This window comes from Pyrgilauda ruficollis, unplaced genomic scaffold (assembly GCF_017590135.1).
Source record: "Pyrgilauda ruficollis isolate IOZ18807 unplaced genomic scaffold, ASM1759013v1 scaffold86, whole genome shotgun sequence".
Taxonomy (NCBI): domain Eukaryota; kingdom Metazoa; phylum Chordata; class Aves; order Passeriformes; family Passeridae; genus Pyrgilauda; species Pyrgilauda ruficollis.
This window is the reverse complement of record NW_024530599.1, coordinates 4,681,535-4,701,804: the sequence shown is the minus strand read 5'-3', so window position 1 is coordinate 4,701,804 and position 20,270 is coordinate 4,681,535. Positions and strand designations below refer to the sequence as shown.

The 20,270-nt window shown below is 47.9% G+C and overlaps 1 protein-coding gene across 1 annotated transcript in view; it reads right to left on the bottom strand.

The window, feature by feature from the left end:
* Positions 1-266: 266 nt before the first annotated feature.
* Positions 267-20,270, bottom strand: part of LOC121364611 (ankyrin repeat and KH domain-containing protein 1-like) — a 99,410-nt gene continuing 79,406 nt past the window's right edge. Inside the window, exons 26-37 of the mRNA XM_041488014.1 lie at positions 19,553-20,006; positions 19,045-19,119; positions 18,153-18,299; positions 16,649-16,759; positions 15,000-15,149; positions 13,080-14,695; positions 8,061-8,240; positions 6,640-6,891; positions 5,504-5,679; positions 4,430-4,594; positions 658-831; positions 267-487 (exon numbers count right to left, since the gene is read on the bottom strand). Of these exons, the coding sequence (XP_041343948.1) occupies positions 344-487; positions 658-831; positions 4,430-4,594; positions 5,504-5,679; positions 6,640-6,891; positions 8,061-8,240; positions 13,080-14,695; positions 15,000-15,149; positions 16,649-16,759; positions 18,153-18,299; positions 19,045-19,119; positions 19,553-20,006 (3,644 nt within the window). The 3' untranslated portion in view covers positions 267-343. The remainder of the gene's footprint in view (positions 488-657; positions 832-4,429; positions 4,595-5,503; positions 5,680-6,639; positions 6,892-8,060; positions 8,241-13,079; positions 14,696-14,999; positions 15,150-16,648; positions 16,760-18,152; positions 18,300-19,044; positions 19,120-19,552; positions 20,007-20,270) is intronic.

Genomic DNA, 20,270 nt, shown 5'->3' with positions numbered 1-20,270 from the left:
CTGAGTCTAGAACCCAAGAGAGCTGGGGGACTGCAGGGAGGTCCAGGGACAGACACATGCCTAGTCAGGTGTTAACTGTGCTGTTCTTCCCAAGTTCAGGGGATGGCCTCACCAGCTGCCTCCACCACAGCTGAGAACAGACCCCCAGGCCCTCACCACCCCCACCTGCAAGGCACCCTCTGCACCCTCCTGGTGCTGCTCACCTCCCCTCCCTGGGGGCGAGGACCCTGCTGAGCCCTGACAAAGACACACACCATGTTAGCACAGGGGTTTCACGGTGTTTATTGATCAAGCATGAGCTCCTAGGCAATTGCACCAGCCACTTGTGCTAGAGCCTGAGGTGTCACACGTCCATCCCCAGCATCAGAGAGGGCTGCAGCCAGCTGGTCACGGTGCCAGCACCTCCACGAGGCCCAGGAACAGGCCCAGCCATGGCCTGGAGACGGGGAGATGGAAACTCAGATGTCCATCTCAAACTGGTCTTGATCTGCAAGGGCATGGACGGATACAGGAGCAGGGTTAGGATGGGGCTGGCTTGGCAGACACGGGCAGGCAAAGGAAGCAGGAGCTGCAACTGGGGCCAGGTTGGGATCTCGCCCTGTCCCACGCCCCAGGCAGGCGGTCCCTGGGCAGGGGCCGTGGCCCTGGGCTGCTCACCTGGCATGGCCTCTTCGCTCTCATTCCGCCCCTTGAGCTCCTCCAGCTTGACGAGGCTGGACTGGGCCAGGGATGTGACACCGGGGGTCTGGGGCAGGCAGCAGGGAGGGGTCCTGGCCGCGGGTGAATTCTTGCACTCCAGCAGGAACTTGCGGTCGCAGATGATGCGGGTACCTGCCAAAAGTGGGGGCGGTCAGGCATTGCTGGCCCTGGTCACCCCTGTCCCTGAGCACCTCAGCCCAGAGCAGGGGGTGGGACCCAGTGCTCGGCCGTGGCTCATGGACACATCTGGCTCTGCAGCCACCACGTCTGGCTTCCCAGAAGGCAGCCTGTGACACCCATCCTGCTCAGCAGCTATTCCCCACATTATTCCTCCCCTTCAGGATGCAGCACAAGGGGGTCCAGCCTCCCAAGGGCTACCCCATGGTGGCCAACACAGGCCACCCCTGTGCTGCCTGGAGGCCAGGGCCAGTCCTGGGGCACATAGCGAGGCCCCAGCCTGCTGGCCAGGCAGCAACAGCTTTGTGTGGTACCCTGTTCCAGGGTGGAGCAGCAAGGGCTGGGTATCCCACGGTGGGGACCCTGGGAACCCGTTCCCATTGTCTCAGCCAGCCACCTGCTGCTCCCTGCAGGAGGACAATAGCTGGGTTCGATGGGACATCTCCTCCAGCCTGCTGGGTGTGCAGCGTGCACCCAGGGCACATGCTGCCTCCTCCCCATGCTCCAACTGCCTGCCAGCAACGCCTGAGGTCACACCAGCCTGTGTGCCACGTCTGCAGCCCAGCCATCCCCTGCCCATCCCTCCCTGCAGCCCAGCACCAGTTCCCTGCCTGGCTCTGGCAGTGGGTGCAGCCCAGGATTCCAGGGAACCCAGAGCTGCTGCCCGAGGTGCCAGTGAGCCTGGAGCTCCTGCTGGGCACTGCAAACACCTTCCACAGCCTGCACCTTCCACGGCCCTGCAGCACCAGGCTGAGCTCTCTCACCCCAGAGAAGCTTAACTGAAGGCACAGACAGAGTCAGTGCCCACAGGGCGGGCACCTGTGGCTCAACCCAAATATGGCCAGCTCGGGAACGAGGCCCATGCTTCCCCGAGTACAGACAGCAAAGAAAAGACCTGCTCAATGGCTGACCCAGGGGGTCAGAAGGGGGAAGGAGGACAGGTCTGTGGGAGCCCTGCCACCCAGGGCTGGTGAACTCAAGTGGGCACAGACTCTGGCATTAGTTACCCCCACGCTTTCTCTGGATCCAGGCAGCCTTCCCTGAGGGACCAGCACTGCACTCACCAGCCCCCTGGCACTGCCACCAGCTCTCTCCCCAGAAGCACAAGGCCCTGCCTCTGCCTATAGCCCCCTGTAACCACAGGGCAGTGATGGTCCGAACTTTGAGCAGGATCTTCCTACAAAACTTGGGGATTTCCCTTTTCCACTTTAATGGAGGCTGCTGGGGCCACTTGGATCTGGTGCCCAGAGCAAGGGCCCATGTCCTCAGGGAAGGAGCAGTGCGGGGACGAACCCAGCAAGGGACCCATGCAGCAAAGAGCTGCCTATGTTAGGCAGGGCTGGGGTGGCCAAGGCTGTTCCAGGGACAACCCCATCCCCCATCCTTGCCCTCTGGTGTCACGGAGCAGACTGTGCCACTCTCCCTGGAGCTGCAGCCCTCAGGATGGGAAGACAGTGGCTCCCCATGATGGGGCAGGAGGAGGTGGCTTTGCTTGCTGCAGCCAAGGAACCCACAGAAGTGGGCAGCCCAGCCCTCCCCTGCACCTGCCCCAGAGAGCACACACCTACTGCACCACAACACTGCTTGCTTCCAATACAATGGCTGCTGACACGTGTCCCCTGCCCACGGCAGGGTGTTGGACTGCGTGACCTTTAAGGCCACTCCCAACACAAACCTTTCTGTGGTTCATTCTGTGTGTATCTCCTTTGGTGTTGGCACTATCACTGGGGCAGCAGCAGTTCAATTATATTTTTTTTGGGAATTTTGTCCTCAAATACCAAGAAAAATATCTGAATATACCATCCAGTAGTGCTTCCAAGGTTGATTTGTCTGTGGTACGTAGATACTGCTTGTGCACTTTGAGTTTTCAGTACTTCTTTATGCTTTTACTGGGGAAACTCTGCTGCTGCATGTAAGGATTTGTCTGGATAAGGTGGAAGAAGGTGAAGTCTCCACCTGGTCTGAGATTGATGCATTGGATTAGACACTGCGTGCATTGGAGTTTCCTGCTTAAGGAATGGATTCCATGTAGCTACTGTATTGCTTTGGAGCAAAAGCAGAACTAAGCACAGTCCAAGTGCAGAAAGTGGAGAACTGGGTCAGGAGTTAACATTCATCTTAAGCAGCATGCAAAAATCCTCTTCTTCCTCACAGAAAGGGCCGAGGAGCTCTTAGCACTGATTTACAGCATTACAAGAAGCTTATAACTGAACCTATTAAATTTTCCTCTAATGAGAAGCACTTTTCTAAGATCTGCTTCTGGGCAGGTGAAGAACTCTGCATTCACCTGTCACTGTTGTCAGCCCTTCTTTGCAGCCCTGAGCAAAACCTGATCTCTCAGGTGACACCTGCCAGAAGTGCTAGAAGCAGCAGAACTAATTGAGAAGGAAAAGACCGTAACACAGTAGCAGGTTCACACCAATACAAGGCTCACAAGTGGCAGGGGCAAGGCCTCTGCAGACCCCTGTGGCTCCAAACCCTCCCAAACCTGACTGCACCCACGTGCTCAGTACGTGACCCTGGGGAGATGTGTCACTGAGCACAGCAGCACCTACTGGGGACAATAACATACAGCCCTTTCCAAAATTCTCACACACAACCTATAAATGCTGTTTGCCTTTTATTGAGTATTCAGGTAAATATTTCACATTAATACAGGCTACATAAAGTAGAGCCACTATACGACATGAAATTTACTCAGCTTTTCCTTGTAAGTGTAAACAATTATACAGGTATTTACCACCCTAAAAGGTCAAAATCATGTCATCAGCTAGTTCTCTGCTGCATACAAGGAGCATTCAGCAGTGTTTAGCCAAAAAGCACTAGTTTTGTCTGATTTTTAAGTTTGAAGTGGCTAAACTAACTGGAGAACAGAATCAGTTTGTATAGGTAAGTCAATTTGTTCTTACACAATGGGCAATTGAGATTCCATTGTTACAGCCCACAGAAAATCACTTAGTCAGGCACATGAAAAAATCCCCAGGGTTCTTCAAGGTCATAAAGATTCCCAAACCAGGCTAAAAAAGGACAGACCCCCTTAAATCAGTTGACGTACTTGAGATGCATGTTTCCAATGTGAGGTGCCCAGGTGCCAGGCCAAATCTACAGCAAGAAATAAAAAGACAAATCTATTATAAAAACAAATAAAGGTTCCTTTAACAGTGTTTTACCACTGAGGGCGAGCATAAGGCTTCCCTCAAAATACAACCAGACTGTCCAAAGGCAGGAGCTCTCCAGCTCTGGCCAAGGTCTGACTGACAACCTGCAAGGTGCTGAGTATGGAAATAAGCCCTCTCACTTGTAAGAGTCCATTACCTGGCTGAGCAGTCTTGAAATGCTGCTTGTTTTACCTGGAAGGTTTAGTATCAATAGCACCATGGAAATTTTATGAACACATGCACACACACACATACTGTAGGGAAAAGTCATGCAAACAACCTCAATCCTAGTTTCAAAGAACTGAAAAAACCAAATGTCACCCAGCCAAAACTGGGTCTCACAGCACCATATGAAGCCCCAGGAAAGCACAGGTGGGAAAAGACAGCCACACTACCTGCTGAGCATCAGTACATTCTGTTGAGTTCTGGACAACTTTGATCATGGGATTCCAGGCAGGATCTGGAGTATGGAGCCCGTTAAATAGGGGCCCTCCTGGGCCATCTGCCAGCTGAGGGTGTGAGGGTATCAGAGTGCCGCCGTACATGGAGATGGGCAGGCCCTGCGGGGACAAGAGAGCACTGGTGAGGGACATGAGGAAGGGTGGCTGTAGGACCAGACAGAGCCAGGCCACCTCCACAGGTAATGTTCCACTACTGGCAGGAATCACTGGGGCAGAATGTGGAACACAGTGATTTCAGAGTTGGAGATTCCAGCCAGCTTAGTCGTTTTTCTGAACTTACACCTAGCAGAGGCTGCAGCACACACAGAGCCCTCAGATAAGCCCACAAAGCCAGGCCAGCAGCTGAACACTGTGACCTCAGTGTTCCCTCCTCTCTGCAGCACAGGACAGCCACAATGCGCACAGGGCTGCACTGAGCTGACCAGACTGGGTTCAAGATCTTCTCTAATTCCTAATGGCCATCTAAAGTAATTCTGCCTATTCAGAAAGAGCAAGTTACAGAGCAGCTTTTTGCAATTAGGAGAATTCTTTTCCTATGTGTGAATGGCTCTGCTTTGCCATGCAGATGCCAAGACCACATGCTATGGCTCTTTCTGAAACATGCTGGGAGTCCTCTCCTCCTGCCACTTCCCTAAGGAAGGTATATGGTATTGTGGCCACGATTCATGCTGAAACATTAAGCAAACTTGTAATCACCCTCAAGAGCTGGGCAAGCTTTGTGAAACATTTCCAGGAGACTGAGCTTCTGAAAGACGGAACACTCGAGAGTGATGAAGGCCTTCAGCTACTGACCAGAGAATATCTGCAACCTACAAACTCCGTCTTTGTTTAGACCTGCCTCTAGGCTTGGGCACCTTTTCTGGTCAGTTCTGGGATGAAAGAAGGTTCAGGACTAGGGTAACAAGCAGTGGCAGCGGAGGCACACACACACAAGGTGAACAGGCAGAACAGGAGATGCAATAAAGCCAGGCCCTAGCCATTTCATAAATCCAACTCTCTGTAACTTACTTTAGAAAAATCCACAAAACTATTTGGCATAGGTTGGTGGAAAATATTCGAGGGAGCCACTATTCCAGAATCGTCTCTCTCCATTGGCTGATGCTGGGAAAATGTGCCCGGGTCCGACAGCTGCTGATGCATTGGATGACTTCCCATGACAGGCTGAGACCAACCCGACAAGCCTTCTGCAAAGAGATTAAAAATGGCTGATGAAACTCACTGCAGACACTCGAGTAGAATTCAGCAGCTGCACACACCTAAGGCCACCCAAAGGCACCCTGAAAACACACAGCCACAGAGGGATCTCAGGTATCCAGACAAGGGTGGAGAAGATGGGGACTACCACGAACTGCGAGCTCCACACGTCCACTGCAAAACGGCTAAAATCCAACAGAGCTCCCAACACTACCTGTAAGCACATACAAGCTTTTCTTGAAAGCACACAGCAATGCTGAGACACCAGTTAACCAAAGTGTGGAGGGCTTCACTGAAGCATATAACAAATGCAGGACTCAAACGTTTGTATTGAAAGTTACCAATGGAAACACTCTACACCTCAAATGCTGCACCTCCTCCTTTCCACAAAATCCAACTACCAGGAAACTGAACGTAAAACTTCAGCTGTTTCAAAGTCACTCTTTGGGAACCAAGGCTGCCTGGAACAGAAGTTATCCCATACTGTTCAAGAGTCATGAGGAAATCAGTTCAAAAACCAGCATCCACAGCTCTGTGTCCCTGGGTGCATCAGCGGCACCTCAGCTGACACTGTAAAATGTGAGTGGAAAACAAGAGAGAAACCTGGACAGGGAGCCAACAGCCAGGCCTGAAAACCGCCCCCTTAACACAAAGAAATTATTTGCTCTAAGCTCTGGATCATTCAGAGGACTCTGTACGAGGTCTCTGCACCATTTCAGGCTCACATGTGCCTGGTGACTTGATCCAGGCAGGTGAGAACCACCAGCATCAGGAGGGCAAACCACAGCGTTTCCATCGACCTGTGCTCTCCCACCACTGCCACCAGCTCTCCCCTGAGGATGTTCCACATGGGAGTATAGACCGTGGAGCTTTACTCCTCCACTCCAACCCTCCTTCCAAACACAGTCCCTCTGAGAGGCCCTGGCAGTTTCTGTGCACAGCAGACTCACCAGACACGCTGTTCACGCCGAAGGACCAGATGCCGCTGTGGCCCACGGGCGCTGTGAAGTTGGTTCCCAGGGGCGTGGGCGTGACGGAGCCTCCCTGGCGGATCCTGGCGAGCCTCTCGGTCCCGATGGGAGGGGGCACCTTCCGATCTGGGTTGGCGTTACCCGTTTTTGGCTGGCCCAAGTTAGCAGGGGCAGAAGCAGCTGAGAGGGGCGAAGATGATCCTGAGGAAACTGATGGAATAGGAGATTCACCTGCTGAAAAGAGTATTTCTCTTGCTTAATTACACACAAAGTAGCAAGTGTAAATGCCATCCCACTTATTTCCCCAATATTATCTCAAAGCAAATGATAAAATGTTTTAAAGGCTTTTTTTGGCAAGTATTCAAGTTTTTCACAGAAATTCTGTCTAAGAATTATTTGAACTCTAAAGTCCACATTATAAACACAAATGCTTTCAGCCATCAGAATCGTGATATTCTCATGACATAGCAGTGAAGCTAAATTAATTACAAGAAAGAATAAGAAACATGGAAGAGTTTCAGGAAGAGGTGAAAACATCAGCCAAAATACCATAAATATCTAAACAGCCTGGTTTTGGTATCCACCACTTCCAGCAGAAGAGAAATCAGACAGCTTCCCAAAGCCACAGGTGTGACCCTAAGAGCATAAAGTCCCGCCAACTTCAGAAGCGTCACTGACTCTCCTTGGGAAATCCAACTTCCTTTGAGCACTCACTTAAACATTTTGGTTCTTAAACTCAGAGTGGCAATGAAGTTGCATGCAGTGACATGAAAAACCTCTTCAGCTAAGATTCTGAATCAAAGACCCATATTTTCTGTAAAGCTACTTCCATGTTCTTTCCATTAGGAGGAAAACCCACTGTTACCCTGGATGATGCTTAGAGAATTTGGTACATTTTAAGTATAATTACAGATCCCAATTAAAAACAAAACAAAACAAAACAAAACAAAACAAAACAAAAAAAAAAAAAAAAAAAAAAAAAAAAAAAAAAAAAAAAAAAAAAAAAGAAAAAAAAAAGAAAAAAGGAAAAAGGCAAGTATAGCTTCAAACCATGGCAAACATGACATTTTCACCTAATACTGCACTTGTACTACTTAGAGGGGAATCTTTAGCATGGCGTAATCACCTCTACTCCCCCACAGCTTCATGCTCTCTCAAGAGCCTACAATGACTCATTTTTCTGCCCAAATACGCCTTTAGTAATGCTATCAGAACTAGTGGCATGGGAAAAAATCCACAAAATAGGGGATTTGCACATTTGCACACCATCCTCACAGCTGCTAAAAGCAATTGGAAAGCATTTTGTGCATTACTGGGTAAGTTCCCCTTAAGTTAGAAATCTACTAAAGACAATAGCTATGAATTTATAGTTAACTAAGACAGACCCATGAAGCTCCTACATGAATTTGTTGCGCTTGTCCAAGGATGTGGTGAAAAATGCTGTCTGTTAAAGCTGGGAGTCCCAACAGGCGCTGGCCCTTGAAGGTAAACCCGTGCTCCTTGTATGTTTGCTGAAAAGCCTGTCAAAGGACCTGAAGAAGAAGTTGTAGAGCTGTTGGATGGATCTAGAGAGGGTAAGCCTGAAATAAACATAAATTTGATTAAATATCTCTCTTTGGGAAGCTGCTTCAAAGCACCAGAGAAAGCTAGTGCTCCAAATATAATTAAAGCATCTCATCACCACTGGGGGCATCTGCACATGGTAAGGTGCACGATTCTCCCTTAAAAACCGCAGAGACATTTCTGGAGGCTCTCTGGTTTGGCCTCAAGTTTTAACAAAAACAGCCATCCCTTCGGTCACTGAAAGAAAATGATCTTAGCAGGGAGGGCAGAGCAGGAAAGCTGGGAGTGGCCACGATCTTTGCTTACAAAAAGCCACACAAATCCAATAGGGATGCAGGGCTCTGTGAAAGTCCCAGGGGAATCCACCACCAGGGAAGCAGTTCTCTGCAGGATGGGCTTTGCCATCCCATAGGCACCTTCATGTAGAGATCAGTCAGAGCACACTGTGGCCACAGAGACAGGGCTGGCGTGGCACAGCACCACAGGGGAGGGGGCTGCTTCCTCCAGGGATGTGTTAGAGGAGGAGAGGGATGGAGAAAGAGTTCAAAGTCCCACAAAAATTACTAGCAAGGGTGAATTACAGTTTTTTAATAAGCCAAAGCTTTTAAGTACTTTTCCAAAATGTTGTAAAAGCTCTTATCACACGTTATTACCTGAAAGCAGAAATGGACATGGCCATATGTTCACCTGAGTTTAGGGTTTAGTTTCAAGGGCCTATTGAACAAGATTAGTTTCAAAACCATTTAAACATTTCAAAATGACCACAACCAGGACCAGCCTATGTTGCTGCAGAGTGAGGTTGAAGGTTATCTCTACACACACCCCACCACAAACAGCAGTGCTGCCAGGCAGTACCTTAGGTTAGAAACTAGAGGGGCACCTTTCAGTGCCTGGATAGTTCCTGAAAGCCAGGTCTTTTCCCTCAGTATTATCAACCAAGTCAACCTGATTTAATCCTTCCAGAAGTGCCAGATCCAACCTGCTCACATGGACAGATAAGATTTGTTGGAGTTAAAGGATGTATTTTGCTCACATGGACAGATATGATTTGTTGGAGTTAAAGGATGTATTTTTCTCACTAGCCCAAAGGTTAAATAGAGAAGTCTCCCTTATAGCCAAGGAGGAACACATCCCCCTGCTGCTGGAACATGGGCTGCTCAGCTGAGGGACCCTCAGCATGGGAGGACAGTCTTTGGGTTTGTCACAGCACAAACTCCACGGCTCTGAGGAGGATCCAGTGCCTGTGGCTGCAGTGTGGTTGAGCTGAGTTGTCTTAAGCCTGGCTCAGCACGGAGCTCAGGCCTGAGCCCACAGCAGTGCCTGCAGCCCAGGGCCCTCCCTGGGCATCTGCTGTGGAGCCTCTGACTGGACACTCTGGCCACCCCCTGTCACAAACCTGGCAGCCAAAAGCCCCCCTGGAGACTGATTCCACCAAACACCAAACTGCCAGCTGGCTGGCAAACCACACAAGATCCGTCCCAGGCAAAAGGATAACAGAGCTGCTGGCACCCTGGGTGCTGCTGGGTTCCCAGACAGAGAGCAAGGCAGGGATTGTGACAAAAACAGCTCTCCTGCAGGAGAGGGATGCCCTGCTGTCTTTTGATGGCTCAAGAGGCTGATGGGTACACAGCTTTTGGGAACACAGCTTGTAAAGTGCAATGACTGGACAGTCAAGACCACTTCAGCACTGCTGGATATGCTCCATGGGCTGAAGGGAGCGTGACAGCCAGAGATGCACAAATGCAGCAGTCAGGACACAAAGAACACTTTTTAACTTCATCTTGTCTTTATAAAAGTGGATGATTTGCTTGATGTTAAAAATGGCTCTTCTGAACAGCAACTTACCAAATCCTGACTGCAATAATGAGATTCCTATTTGTGTACTTACCAAAAAAATTCAGGTAATACTAAAATTTTCTGCAATACCATATTCTGCACTTACCTGGGCTATGAACTCAAATCCTCATTGTGCTCTGAATGCATAACTGAGCTTTTGAGAGGAGTGTATTGATCACACACAAATTCTGCTCAAAATTCAGTTTATCAAAGACCCCAGGCAAATGTTGGTTACTGCAACATTACCTGCATGTTTAAAGGGCCACAACACCTGGTTACTCTGTGTGAAACAGAGTCCAGCCATTTCATGCAGCTCCATACTCATGAGCTGCTTCCTAAGCTAGCATATTTCAAGTTTGTGATCCCTTTTAAGAAGCAAGGTCTACAAATTCCTTAAAATGCAGAGGACAGAAGTAACAAGCAGATTAGTTTTGGTCTTCTCCACAGCCTCCTCTCATGGCTGGGCTATGCCTGCCCTCAACTGCAAACTGCCAGGAGAGACCTAAAAATGTGAGACAAATAGGCCATTTCCAGAATGGATCCACAGCCAGTGAGATCTGCAGAGATATCTGTGCCTCAAAGGAACTGGTGAATAAGAGAGCTCACCCATGAACAAGAAAAGCAGCCAACCAAAATCCACCCTGAGGTGGGAACTTGTTAAGAAAAAGCTGGTTTAGTGCATACCCAAATGATACTAAATCTTCACCAAATCAGTTTAGAGGTGATCCCTTAGAAATGTTGATTTATGGAAAAATCTGCCATGGACCAACTGTGCAAGAGAGGCACAAAATGCAAACCTCTGCTCCCTCGGGTGTCCCTCCCCCAGCTGAGATCAGAGGATGGGTGTCCACCTGCTCCAAGGCTGTCCCCAACCCCTATGACCACACAAATTGCCAGGCCAGGCCCTGGCTGCTCCCTGTCCACTGTGCTGCTGCTTGTCAGAACATGAGCAGTGACCAGCCCTTGTCTCCCCTTCTCAAAATCTCATGAACCCTGTCACCAAGCCCTGTGGTGGCAAACAGCCATGGAAGCCCCCAGCTCTGCCAACCCCGGGGGCTGAGCTGAGGGCAAGATCCATTCCCCTGGGACAAGCTGGAGAATGAGAGGGGTGGGCAGACCACACTTAGCTCTGAGGGAAGGCAGCAGGGAAGTCCTCAGCCTACTGTACTCACTCCTTTCCTCTCCATCACACCTTCCAAACACCCTCAAGCTCCCTCAACCCCCCTACTCCTGGGACATCTAGATTCTGAGACACAGGTGATCAAAAGCAGCATGAAGTAAAATGACATTAAATGAACCCACTAAGGACCTGACTAATCAGTGACCTCCTGCCCAACACAATTTTAGCAGCACACTACCTATTGACAGGTTTTCTTCACTTCGCAATATCCTAATCAAACCCTAACTCAGGAAAAGTGTGTTTTATCCAAATATTTTTGAGCTTCAATTGAGAACTTCACACATATCTCCCCCAAAGTGAACTGTGTGAGTTTTCCTTAGCAATCTACCTAACCTTTCTAATGGCAGAAACAGATTTACTCTGTTTTTTAAATACTTACAGTCACTTAAGGATATATAAAGTATAAAAGGATATATAAAACAGAAATACAAGAAATTTTCCCCCATTACAAACAGATGATCTTAAAACAATGGAACAGCAAAATACTTCGTTGCTGTGGGAAATCCCAGTCACCCATGTCTGCACATGCAGGATGCCATTGTCAGGGAAATCAGCAGATCCCATTTGCCATAAGTTTCCTTTCCCAGGAATTATTTCAGCAACAGCCAACCCTAGTTCAGAGCACTGCAGAGGAAAAGCTGAGCCACTGTCAAGTGGTTCTGGAGCCTGCCAGTCTGGCAGCTCTTTATTAACAGTCTCTGATGAACAAGGTCCACTTACTTCATCTGATACATCTAATTCTGATTACTGCACTGAGGCTGGATGTGGCACAGAGTTCTAGGTGTGCCCTTGCTTTGCAGAGCAATACAGCCCCAATTTAACAATTAAGAAAACTACAGTCATAGCACCCACCCCAGTTTTGTGGTAAAAGCCAGTAAGAGAGAAGTGTTCTGGTTTGCAGAAGTCCTGCACATCTGTCAAGCAACCGAGAGAAAAGGGAATGCTGAAGATCTTCTTTCCTTACCATCACATCTTCCAAATGCTCCCTTCTCCTTTAATCTGAAAGTCAAACTACTTGGCTTGTCCCAGCCCAGCATTCAAGTCCTGTAGCTTTAGCCCAAATACCCAACACACATTTTGTGGGCAAGGATGACTCCAGAGCAAGACGCTCCAGATACTCAGCTCCAGGGCACCCCACAGCCCCCATGGGAAGAACAAAAGGGTGGCACAGAAGAGATTTCTTGAGGGTCCTTTCCAACCTAATGGGTGCAGTTGTTGTCTGCAACATAGTTCTAACTCTGAGAAGATAAAAATCCTGCAGGCACAGCACAGCAAGGGCAGGGATCTCAACGTCATAACCCATTTCTAGTACTTCTGTACTGAACCTCTGAATAAAACACCCCACGCAGTAGCACACCTATAAGCTCCACAAAGTAAGCTCATTAAAATCCCAGAGCCATATCAAGAACCAAAAGGCACAGAGAGCTCCCCCTCACTGAGTCAAGCTGGAATCTCACATACAATATGGAGCACCTGCATGCAGTCACTGCTGTAACTGGAACCTCCAGGAATCCTCAGGTTTGGTGTCACCCCACACTGTGCTCCATTCCAACCCAAAACCAATTATTGATGCTACACTACAAGCAGGTGGGAGCATTCCTGTCTCACACAGAGGACAAGCAATGCAACATCTGCAATCTTCCCAACTCCTAATAGCCTAGAAGAGCTGAAGAAAAAAAAATAAATCAGTATTTTAAAGAGCACTTGGAAAAAACAAGCCATCCTCATTGCATGAGCATTCTCCAGCTGTCATTTGTAGACTATTTCTCCATTAGTATGATGATCAAAGTGCAATGGCTGAAGAAATGATTTTGTCCAGAACATGATCTTAATGACTTACCTACAGGACTAGTTGAAACCCGCTGGGAAGGAGGCCTGAAACCAGGAGCCTTGGAGTTGTCGGGATGAACGTTTTCCACATGTCCTAGCACAGAGTTATTCAGAAAGGTAGACTGAACAGTGAAAGATGGGTCAGCTGCTGCTCGGGTAGAGAGTGGACAGTCTCCCCATGCTTGGTTAGCTGGCACCTGGTTGCTATCAAAAAGACTACTAAAGTGATTGAAGAGCGTTGCTGGCCCAAAGGCAGGAGGCAATGATTTGTTTGCTGGGTTAATGTGCATCTGAGAACCGTTCATAACGTTCATGGCTGATGAAAGCTGCACTGCAGCAGGTGGACCTTGAGAAGGTGTTAAAGGAACTTGATTCGTAACAAAAATAGACTGAGGATCTTGATGGAGGTTTGCATTTGGTACCACTGAATAGAAAGAACCTCTGGACTGCATCCTGTGAGTAACTCGAGGTGCTGGTACAGCTACTTGAGGTAAGTTACTGTTGTCCTGATTATCTGCAACAACTGACCTGGGCGACGCTAAGCTTAACGGAGCAGTTTCTGAGCTGGATGAAAAAGGCATCGACATGGAAGGGCTGATCTCGGACATGCTGGTCGGCAGAATTTCATCCTGCGCGTTGTTGAGCGGCGCGGGGCTGCTCGCCGGGCGCGTTTCGGTGCCCGCTGAGCTGCTGCTGGCTGACACACTGCAACTGCTGGCCACCGAAGCTGGCGGGCACGCGCTTGTTGGCGGCTGCTCAGGGGTGGACACCTTCTCCTTGGGTGCGGAGACGGCCGAGAACGAGTCCGCCTTCAGGGCAGAATGCTGCGCTTGCGGAGCAGTAGATGGCAGAAACGCTGCGGGCACTTGCCCGTTGTTTGGGGGGGCAGAGGAAGCTGAGGGCAGAGTGCTACAGGTGCTCGTCACAGTTGAGATGGCTGTTGCTGCAGCGCTCGTCTTGGGGACGCAGGCAAAGAGCTGCTTCCTGACCGAGGAGGGAGTCCGGTTACTGGTCACACACAGAGGCTGGGTGGAAGCAGCTACAGACGAGGCGGTAACGGGACAACTGGACGTAGCTAACCCAGGAGACTCCGTCTGCAGAACGTTTCCATTCTGACTACCTACACGACTCGAGCTATTATGCTTTGGAGAGCTGTTCGTGCTGCCAGGGTTAACTGGTCTCACTGGGAATGGTCCCCAAGTGTTCGGTGAAGGTGAAAAGGTTCCTCCAAATTGGGCCATAGGTAAGCGAGGGTGCCGGATCTGTTGCATAGTTTGGGCAGCCAGCAAGGCAAAATGAGGGTGAGAATAAGCGAGAGGAAGAGACACCGGAAAAGATGAGCGCACGTTCGCTGGGACATTCTTGTTTAATTTGTTAGGAGGCTGGAAAGTAGATAGTGTTGATGACTGCGACGTGACCAGGGGCGGTGCTCCGAGAGGAAAGGAGTTCTTGTTGGAAGCAGTCGCAGTGCTGACTCCAGATGAAAAGTTTGCGTGGATTGATTTGCTACTCGAAGCAGGTGTTCTTATATGAGTTTTAGGAATCAAGTCTTCCAGTTCCTTGGCAGGATCTTGAATAAGGGCATTGATGAGTTGCACTGCGTATCGCGTGGACTCTGTACCACCCCTAGATTAAACACAAACAGATTTATCCTCTGCAAAAGGAAACCCCACTTTGTGCAACATTCCACAGCTTCAATCTTATTTTGATCTGTAACTCTATTGTAAATTTACTCCAATAAGTTATTTCTTAACTTCTGTGTATCTTAAGGATTATCTTTGAAGTCGATTGTCAGCATATCTTGGCAGCAGGAATGTATGTGCTATTGTAGAACAAAGAAGCTAAATAGATCCTGCCTTAGAAAGCAAACAAACTTTTCAATAAATGACACTGTGGAGTAACTCAAGACTTTCATTTTGAGATACTGTACCTTATAGTGATCATTCTCTCTCCATTCTTATCTTTTTGCTTATCCACATCAATGTGGGCACCAGTGACATCTTGAATTGCTGTGATGTTGCACCCACCTCTTCCCATTATTCTAGATACGACAGAAGCTGGGACTGATAATTTCTTTGACCTATATCACAAAGATCAGAAATCTGTGAAATGCATTCAAACTTCAAAGACAGACAAAACCCCTCTGCTGTCTGACAGTGGCTGAAGTAATATTCTTAAAGGCAGTAAGTGGTTTTCTGCTGATCCTTTCTTCACCCTTTGGAGCCTCTCTCAAAGTCCCCCACTCAAGTTATTCATCATTGTCAGTACCTGACAAGGATTCTCCAGTAGCATTTATTCCACCACTATTGTAACACAGATATATGAGCCTCATACTACTTCAGAACCCCTTTTGGATTTTATCTTATCTTGGGTACCTCTCCAAAGTGAGACAAATCCTCACCTTATCAACCTGAATTTACACAAGCAGCACTGCTTCATATATAAAAGCCCATGGCTTAACTACTTGGACTGTTTACAGCAAGGAGAAAATGGCTTTCCAGTGATCAGCTCTGTAGTACCACCTGCATCCACAACCTTTTAGTATCCACCTCTTTCAGACCTCAAGATCTGAAGCGCAGTGTCACCAATAAACAAAGGTGGGTGAAAGCAGGTGAAGGTGTGCAGTGCTGTGATTTAGGGAGCTGCTGGGAGTCCATGTGATGGCAGAATGGACTTGCAGGAGCAGGCTCACTGTCAGGCCACAATGCTGCCACCAAGGTCAGTCAGTTCAGGGTTTTCCTGATTCACATGGTACTGGTGGGTCAGAGCAAGCACACAGTATTGGGAAGGGTCTGAAGACAAGCTCTACATGCACATAGACCTCAGCTGAAGTCTCTGGGCCACCACTGTCCCCAGACTTTAAGGTATGTTGGACCTCTTGCACCCATAAGCTGCTTTCAGGCTTGCTACTGATGTGAACTGGCTCAATGCTGAACAATCAGAGGGGATTCAAAGGAGTTTCAGAAATCACAGCACTCACAGGTCCCCACCACCCTGTGGAAAGGCTGCCAGCTTCACCTAGCTATTCCAGTTTTGGAAACTTGTAAGTAACTTGATTCTCAGAGAATTGTTTGTCACTTAGAGGAAACCTGTTTAATTTTAATCATCTAAAAACACGGAAATGTTCTAAAGTAACACCTCATGTTGCCAAGGTGTTTTTTCTTTCCCCCATTCCTGCCAGGACAACACACTACAACCCTTCCCATCCCCAGAACCCTCAGTGCATGCACCAGCTCTATCCCAAAGCTGTTTCATGCTTTGGGTTTTCTTCCCCACCTCTATTTCTAAGGCTCCCTTCTTAAGACAGACATCACAGTTACTCCCTCCCCAGACCAGAGCTCCATGCTCACCTAAGTTTCAAGAACACCTGTATTGCTCACAGGGCTCCTGACTGCACCTCAGTTTGCTTCCACCCCAGCCCACTGGGGACCTCTGACAGCCACTCAAGGAGGCATTTCTCTTCCAGGAGAGCCCACCCCAGTGTCCAGTCCCCTCCCACCCATCATTCACAGTCGTTTCCCTCCCTCTCTCCCTCCCAAGGCTGATAGTTTTGACCTACAGAAGTGTCCCCAAAAGTACCTTTTTGCTCCGGAACAGCAGCGCCCTCCTCTCTGCAGCTGAAATTGCTCAATTGGTGTTGGCTGCAGTGTGTTGCTGGGGGGAGGGTCTTTCAAAACTCTGCCCACTTGCCTGTCAGGGGCAGAAGGGATGTTTGCATTGATTACTTTGATAGACATCCCTTCTAGCTGGGGGTCACTCACAGGCAGAGGGAAGAAGAATTCTTGTTGAGACCAGGAAAGGCTTTCACAGAAGGAGCTCCTGGGCACTGCACTCACACATCTATGGTCACCAACAATGCTCTTTGGCAGGACCTGCTTCCATCAGTCAGGGCACAGCAAACACCAGTGCAGAACCCTGAATGGGATGTTCCTTATGGCATCTCTTTCCTCCTCAGGAAAGAGATAGGGCAGGCTCTGGATGCATGTCTAGAACACTGCCAAGGCCAACACGAGAGCAGGCAACACCCACATGAACACTTGGGCTGAGTCAAGGAGACTCGAGAGCCCCAGGTCAGAGAGGGTCAGAGCTGTCTGAGAGGTTCCTGCCTGCACCACTCCCCAAGTGGGGACCAGGCTGCCACCACACACCCAGCAAGGCCACGTCACTGTGGAGAGCCCCATTGGTGACCACATCAAAAGGCAGAGACCAAACCAACTCTAAGAGTTCAAACACAGATTTTCATATTAAACTGCCTTTTTAACCTTTATTAAGAACACACTGTGGCTTCCACTAATCCAAATGCACCAAGCCCTCTATACAGTTATGTTCTTTGCACATAGCCTAAAATTCTCCAAAATGAGCACATCTCGTCATTGCCACTGCAGAACACAAAAGCAGAAGGGTTTCCTAAGTGCACCCAAAGCATCTAACATTGGTATGTTTGGGCTGTATTCCTTTCTGATAAAAGAGAACAAAAAAAAACCCCCAAGTCAGATGATCATTCTAGTTCCAAGCAGTAGACAAGACTGGGGTGTTAATGGCCACACAGTAAAACCCAGTACATTTTCAAAACAAAAGATTGCTTTACAGTAGAACTTTAAATTCCACTGTATCTCTAAGCACTCACTGTCAGGTAACACAATTTTCCACTGAATCAGTGATCAAGGTCAGTGCCCAAAGTACAGTAAATTTTGGCCTTGATGGGATCATTTGCCTCTCCTCTACTCACATCCATGCTGCCTTTAGTTCATGAGCAATCACCTGCTGTGGCGTTTTGCACTGCCCTCTGCTCACTTCCCCTTTTATCTTGTCCCCACATCCTTTACTCCACTAAAGTCACAGGTTGTCTTTATTTTCTGATGCCAAATACAATGTTTATGTCACGTTCACATTAAGTTAGTGAGAACCTACTACAAATTAGGGCTGCAGTTGGTTTTCCCAGCACTGCAAAAGCAAGCAGGATAGATTTTCCTGTAAATTAATTCTTCAGTTATATAGTCTTGCCGGACATTCTGTCTTTGAGAATAATTTACGAGCTAAAAAGCTCACAGACAGTTTTAAAACATGGTATTAAAGTCTTTACCTTCTAACCACTTCTTTCCAGCCTTCTTCTCTTTTCTGGCCTCTTTTTGGACTGGTCAGATTCAGCTTCACATTTGGAGAGGCCAGAGGCAGGGAAACAGACTTATAAGTAGTCGACAAAGAATTCGAATGACCTTCACCATCAAGTCTGGGAACAGAAATGTGCTGATTACAAATTACAGAATAAAATGACAGCATACAGTTTACACTCCTGCAGCTTAAAACTTGTAGCATGAACTGTTTCCAGAAGAACCACCTCTAACAAGGAGTCAGAAGGATGCATTTAGTTTGAACTGCACAGGACCCCAAGGACCTTGCAGCAAACCTTGGATGAAAGGTCCAAGGCAGAAACAATCTATGTTTGAAGAACAGAACAGAGACAAATTCCAAGTTTTAACACTCATAATGGGAGCCCAAAACATATGCCCTCTAACCACAAGGGTTGATGAATTCACTCATTCTGCATCTAACATGAATCTGGGGAAAAATAGGAAAACGAAAAATATCCTGTCTTCCCACTCCCAGACAAATGTCTCAATCAGTCTGACAACAGCCCTGTCTCACTGCCCTTCTTGATGCCACAATGTCTGTGTTCTTATTGAACATGGCCTCTCTGTCAGCCCAGTGTCCTGCAGATCAACCTCTCTGCTCTCTCCCCTCCCTTAGTGCAGAAAATGGAAAGAGAAATCAAAACTATGGGGGATCAGACTTGTATTACTTAGATGTAAAACCAAAGACTACAGACCCACATGGGATCTAAGCTTTCTGATTTAGACCAATGACCTCTTCAGAAAGTGGTGTTGTAAAAGTTATCAGCACATCCCCAGGCAGCCGAGTGACCCTTTGAACCATTCATGTGACCCCTACATTCCCTGAGTTCCTCTGACTCTCACCTCTGGCTCGACAAGGTTATATCAAACTGGCCATCAACCTGGCAGGTGAAATGTTCAGAGTCATCTTCTTCTCTCCTTAAAAGAAAGAGATTGCAAGTCAAATGAGTTAATGATGAAACCATAAAACAATCAAAAGGTAACAAAACCACTTCTGTGTGTGGGTGATTAGTAAAGCTGGCACTTCCTTATTAAATTCCCAGCATATTAACTTTAAGATCTATTCTAATAAAGCTAACAATGCAATGTGGATGCTTAAAAAGTGCAGAGAGAAAAGGCCATTTCACTCAAGTAGTATTAAAAACTGGCCAACAATGCCAACAAATCTTGTTCTAACAAGATTTTAAAGAGGTTGTGCTCAACAAACTTAACACAGCTATGCAAATAAAGCAGCCTCAGTCTCTCTAAGCTCTGGGAATGTACAGTTGGTGTAGAGCTTAAGCTACAGAACATTGACACTGGCATGGGTGAAACCTTGTGAAACACCAGGGAAGGAACAGAGCAGTCTCACCTCGTTGGTGTTTTGGAAGCTGAGGTGCTGTTTTTTTCTTCCTGAGAGGGGATGAGCAGGGAGGCATAGCGCCGCTCCGAGGAGTTCGTATCCATGGTGAAGTTCAGCTCCTGGCTTTTCCCTCCACTGCTGCTTTCACTATTGCAATCTGTGCTATCCAAGTTGTCTGAGTCGCTGTTCCCACTTGCACCACCACCTCTTGGCTCTCCATTTATTTTATTTTTATCTGCTTTTTGCTGTGCTAGAGATATATGCTGATCTGGCAAAATTATCTGCATATTCTGAGGAGTCTCTTTTGTTTTATTTTTCTTATTTTTTCTGTTTGTGCTGGGGGTAGTCACCACATTAGCTCTCTTCTTCCCAAAGGCATTTGTGAAGGTAGCTGAAGTTGCAGAAATTCCAATTGTAGTTGTAGTAGTTGCGCTTGGAGGCTCTATAGGAACTTCTTGCTCCACTGAAAGAAAAGCAGTTTACATACAATCAGAACCCACAAAACAGAGAAATCAGTGCCCTCACTGAATATACCACAGATGAAGTTATGTTCCTTGCTGAGCTGTCAGACTAGCACTAAATTCAGTTGTAAATCCTCCAAGAGTGAAAGACTTTTGTGAACAAAGGAGGGGGTGAAAAAATGAGCAAAGGAGTTTTGCCAGGCAGCAGCCATGCAACACTGTCAAATATGAGACACCAGCTTTCAAACAGAATCCTTTACCTTCAT